This window comes from Antrostomus carolinensis, unplaced genomic scaffold, assembly GCF_000700745.2.
Source record: "Antrostomus carolinensis isolate BGI_N321 unplaced genomic scaffold, ASM70074v2 scaffold7432, whole genome shotgun sequence".
In the NCBI taxonomy this organism is placed as follows: domain Eukaryota; kingdom Metazoa; phylum Chordata; class Aves; order Caprimulgiformes; family Caprimulgidae; genus Antrostomus; species Antrostomus carolinensis.
The window spans coordinates 33,684-39,026 of record NW_010300100.1 but is presented as its reverse complement, the minus strand read 5'-3'; the positions used below and the strand labels follow the sequence as shown (position 1 = coordinate 39,026).

Here is a 5,343-nt window from a genome sequence, read left to right as displayed (position 1 = left end):
GCTGAACGTAGGTAAGAGGAAACCTGAAGACCTAAATTAACATTTTTCAGGGCAAAGTGTGCTTTGACTTCAGCCTGTTTCTGTGTAATTTTTGTTGTAGAACTTAGATGTGTAACACTTCACCAGCAGCTTGCCACCATTTGTGGTGAAGGATGCAGCCTGCTTCAGAATATTCTGGGGCTTTTATCTTATATAGGCTTAACTAATGTCAAGCTGCTTCCCCCACCCCATGATTTAAGATAAACTTGTAATTCCATGGAAGCTTAACCCTGTTCCTGAATTGATCTCATAAAGTTTAAAATTATCCTGCATGTAGCTGATATGAAAAGTCTAAAGAAGTATTATCACAGTAACATTAAAATACAGAAGTGCCCAAGCTCAGATCCTTCTGTGTAGCAAGGTGGTTCCCTGATCTCCTTCATGAACTGGTCAGGCTAGTGTAAGCTTAAGGGAAGAAATGGGAACAAGCAGCTGCAGGCAAACCTGCTTATTTCAGAAGTAGTTTTTAATTATGCTGGGTTAGAGTCTGTGAAACCATGTGGTTTGACAAGGCAGCTGCTGCTGAGAGGACAGTCCTACCCTCCCTCCACAGTTGCCTGAGTTTTTTCACTTTTATCGTTGTAGGCGTTGATTAGCTGGTTCAGGATGCTAAACTGGCAAAAAAGACACTGTTTTGTGGGGCTAATTTTGTGTTTTTTGTTTGGCTTTTAGTTTGTTTGGTTTTGTTGTTGGTTTGTTGTTTTTTCTGAGATTAGCTATCTGGACTGGTTAACTGGAGATTCTAACACATACCAGTGGTAGCATGAAGGAGGGAACAGGAGTGCTTGCAAAGCAGACATGGAACTGTGCATTTTGACATAAAGTGACTATTGGATCAACTTAGCTGTAGTGTCAAACTTTCTTTGAGGCTTTGAACTTACAAGCTGTTTCTCACAGATGGATAACTTCAGTCCTTACGGGTACATTTTTACATTTTTTCATATTGATTAATTTTAAGCCTACTTTCTGAAAGAAATGGGTCCAGTGTGATCACAAAGTTTATTGCAGTTAGTAACTTTGGAACACTGCTAGCCAGTTTCATTTAAACAGTCTGGGAGATAGAACTTTCCTAATGTTTTGAAGCTTGATAGAGAATAAATACACAAACTCTTGTTTCTAAAGAGGGAAAGACTTGAGAGAACTCTTTCTGTTCCATTTATCTTGCCAGCTGGTTGTGGTGGTTTGACCCACAGTAGGACCATGTGGTCCTGCACTCAGTCCCCCCACTCAGTGAAATGGGATGAGAGACACAACAAAGGGGGCACAGGATTAGGAATGAAGGACAGGGACAGCTCACTCACCAGTTATGGTCACGGGCAAAACAGACTCAACTTGGGGAAGAAAAATCAGTTTAATTCATTGCCTTTCATCTAACTAGACATAACAACTACATCTTACAACATCTTCCCCCACCCCTCCCTTCTTGGTCTCAAATCACTTTGCTCCCATTTTTCCTGCCACTCTTCCCACCATGGAAGTCCAGGAACAAGATATTCTAGAGCGAGCTTCCCATGGAGTCACGGACCTCTTTGGGCTCAGCTCCTGGTCCGGGATGGGGACATCAACAGGCTGCAGACTCGCCCCCTGCTCTGGGGGTCCAGCCCTGCTCTGGCAGCGTGAATCTCAGGGTCTCAATTCCATCACACTTGCCTCGGGCTCGGCTTTTCTGGTCCAGCGTGGAGTCCTCCGTGACCTGCACGTGGGTTTCTGCTCCACTGTTGAATCTCCATGGGCTGCAGGCAACTTCCTTTGTCTTCCACTCCATGCGGTTGAACTCAGTGTCTGAGGTTCTCTGTCCTCCTCCTTCTCCTCTTTCCTCTGGCAACGAAGCTCTCTGTCTGTCCATCCTTTGTTTAGACCGATGGTCATCTTTTGTTCAGGTCAATGGCCTCTCCTCCAGGTTCTCTCCACTTTCTTCCTTTCAGGACAGTCCTTCCCCTCACCAATATGGATCCACAGACTCATTTCTCCAGTGCTCATTGGCCCAGCCTGGGCTGGGGGCTCTTTGCCTTGGAGCCAGGGGAGCTGTCATTCTCACAAGGTGGCCCTTCCCCCACTACCAAAAACAGCCACCCCCCCCCGCCCCTACACACAAACCCAACACAGTGGTGAAGTGCTGAGCTGTGGTAATATGAAAAAGCCACAGTGAAGACTTGGTCTGTGTTGCATTGGAATAACCACAGTAAATTCCTGTACTGAGATAGCAGAACTCACAAATTTAGTCAGAAATTACATGTGTAATCACACTATTCCTTTATTTTGAGCTTTCAGGTGGAATTTGGAGGTGGCTAGGTGTTTGTAAATAAAAGTGTAAGTTGGTAGATGCTCCGTTTGGAGAGTGAAAAGACTTCAACATTTATGATCTTATCATTAGCATATTCATGTTGCCTAATACATTTCACCCTGAAGAGATATGTACAGTTCTGACAAACTTGCTGCTGTAAAGCAATTAAAGACACTTTAACTTTTATGAAGGTGCTGGATCCTGATATATCTTGAATGGTGTGTCAAAATACATCTTCTAGGTCAAGTAAATGCTCTCCAGATCAGAATCTTCCCTTTTTTGTTCTCAAGAAATATCCCTGAATTTGAACTTGACTGATAACTTATTAATGCTGGAATTTTAGGAAGGGCCATGGAAAAAGTTTATCTGTGAGAGTAAAGGATTTATATGGGGAAGAAACTGAATTTTAAAAAAGAAATATATAATATCAGTCACAATCACTGTTTTTTTCATCTGTGTTTCTAAAAGTAGTCTAGTTTCAAACAGCTGGAGGCCTCGCATACACATTTTCTTTCCCAAGAAGTGAAAATAAAAGGACATAAAAATAGAACTGTCATTCCCAATAAACCTTTAAATTTCGTTTGGTAGGGCAGTGAGGACCATTGTGATAGGAGAAATTATATTGGGCTCTTTGTTTTGTGTTTCTCTAAGCTGCATAATACTAGGATTACTTTTATTTATGAAATATAGGAAGCAAGGATCTTGTTTTAAGCAAATGAGCCCTGAGCTTGTGACAAAGGGAAAGTGGATTTTTAGTGACTATTTTAAAATGTCTGTCTTGTTTCTGACATACAGATTTTTATCCTGAGCAAAATGGCTTTTCAGTTTGTAGCCGCTTGATTTGGTTATGTAGTGCTCACTAGTGACTTTACACTGAGGCTTTTTGCATATGTTACAACTAATTAGACCTTCGCCAGGACCCAGAAAACGACAGTCTGTTCCGTGCAGTGATTGCAGGGGTCACAACAATCGTGTGAGTGCCGCCGTCAGAGGCCCTCATCGTCCATCCTCTCGCAATCCCAATGAGAAAGGGAAGGCAGTCCGCAGCCGGGAAAAAAAGGATCAACAAAATAAAGGAAAAGAGGAAAAGGTAAGCTTGCAAATAACTTCATGAAGTTGAGAAACTCAGTCTTGCTTCCTTACTGTTGAGTCTATTTTAAAATTAGACGCCTATAAAATGTTTCTCCTGTCAGCCTAGTCTGTCGGCATGCTGATTTGAATCTCACCTTGTAAGGTATCTTTGCTTTATCATCTTGGTTACTGGTTAATTAAAAAAAACCCAAACAAACAACCAAACCACAACAAAAAAAAACAAACAACAACAAAAACCAAACCCTCATCTAGAGGAAGTGATCTGGTAGATCTGGGCTTGTTTACTGCAACTTGGAGATAGTTGTTTAAAATTATACCACTGAATTACTGAAACCAAGCCTGATGGAGCTCATTCAAATGGGATGTCCTTGTGGGTTCTTTAATTGCTTTTGTATATTTTTGACTGAGATTGACTTGACTGTTCCAGGCATTTCAAGATTTTTTTTTATTTAATTTTTTTTTTTTTTTTTGAGATCTGGTATTTGGTCCAGACTCTTCAGTTTAAAGCAAACAAAAACCCAACATACTTCATGAAAGAAAATGATCTATGATGTATTCTTTGCAATCAGAGTGCTTTAATTTTTGTTTGTGCTCTGTCTCCATAAATTTAGCTGATGACCAGAGTAAGAGATCATACTGAAGACACTAAATTCATAGTTTTCCAGAATCTGAATAAATCAAGTATCCATGTAATAGAGTGTGTTAGCTTCAGCAACCTTATGTTATGACGGGGTGTCCTGGCCTGTGGAAATAGTATAAACTACGAGGCTGAAATTGTTTACTTATGTAAACTGCTACTTTTATTAGGAGCTAAATTACCTTGTCTTTGAGTGATAATCCTCTCTCACTAAGGATATACACACACAGAGACAGGATAGGTCTTTTTTCTTTTTTACACTTGTTCTGTCATCACCAGTGCTTGTTGTTAAGTGTATAAAAAAACCCCAGGGTATGTCTAGTGCATTTTATTTCCTTTCTGTTGCCTGATCTCTGCTGTTTGAGCTCTTTCAAGAAACTGTGTAGCTTCTTTGCTTCTGCTCTACTCCAGAGCTGCTTCTCTGCTGTTGTGGTCCATGCTTCTGTATCAGTTAATTAGCTCTTTTTTATTTCTGTGGTCTTCCTGCAGGTCACCTTTGTTTATCCTGCATATGAAAGTCCTGCTTAATTTTTTTTTTGTGTGTCCCATATATATGGCATATTTGTGACACTTAGAGGATTTGAGAAACTCTAGCTCAGTGTGACGCTTTGTGATCCAGTCTCACGCATCATTCCCCCTACCCAGCTACTGTCTCAGACAGGTTTTTATTTCTTTGGGAGAAGAGGTGAAAGCTGTTATACTGGGATAGGTGTGTGTGGTTTTGATTACCTACTAAAGCAAAGCACCTGCCTCAGTACAGTGTGCTGGCTTTAGGGAGAAGGAAATGGGACCTGGGCAGTACAGAACTCTGGGTGAACCACGTAGACCTTGCAGTGCAGTTTGGAATATGGATGCTTCATATTTTTCATGCTGGTTTATGTTGCTGCCTTCTAGAAATATGATGCTATTGTGGACTTGTTATAAAAACCCATTAGTAGCATAACCACTGTTATGTATTTATGTTGTTATATCCTTTATATGCAGAACAAGTCCACATCTGAGGTTTCAGAGTCTGAACCAAAGAAATTTGATAGTACCGGATATGATAAAGATTTAGTAGAGGCCTTGGAAAGAGATATAATTTCTCAGAATCCCAACATTCGATGGTAAGTTCAAATACTGCTGCCAGTCTTTCTGAGTTGCTATTTCTTTTTCCCCTTACACAATATGACAAGAATTAAGTATTTTAGATATGCTTACACATATTAAGTACCTACAGGTTTTCTCTACTCATTAAGTAGGTAACTAAACTTCTTGTGTAGTTGAATATTTTTAGAACTTTTTTTTCCAC

At 40.4% G+C, this 5,343-nt stretch overlaps 1 protein-coding gene across 1 annotated transcript in view; it reads left to right on the top strand.

Moving 5' to 3' along the window:
- KATNA1 (katanin catalytic subunit A1) overlaps positions 1-5,343 on the top strand; it is a 15,643-nt gene that overhangs the window by 1,043 nt on the left and 9,257 nt on the right. The window contains exons 3-4 of the mRNA XM_010163005.1: positions 3,202-3,413; positions 5,037-5,158. Coding sequence (XP_010161307.1) covers positions 3,202-3,413; positions 5,037-5,158 — 334 coding nt within the window. The remainder of the gene's footprint in view (positions 1-3,201; positions 3,414-5,036; positions 5,159-5,343) is intronic.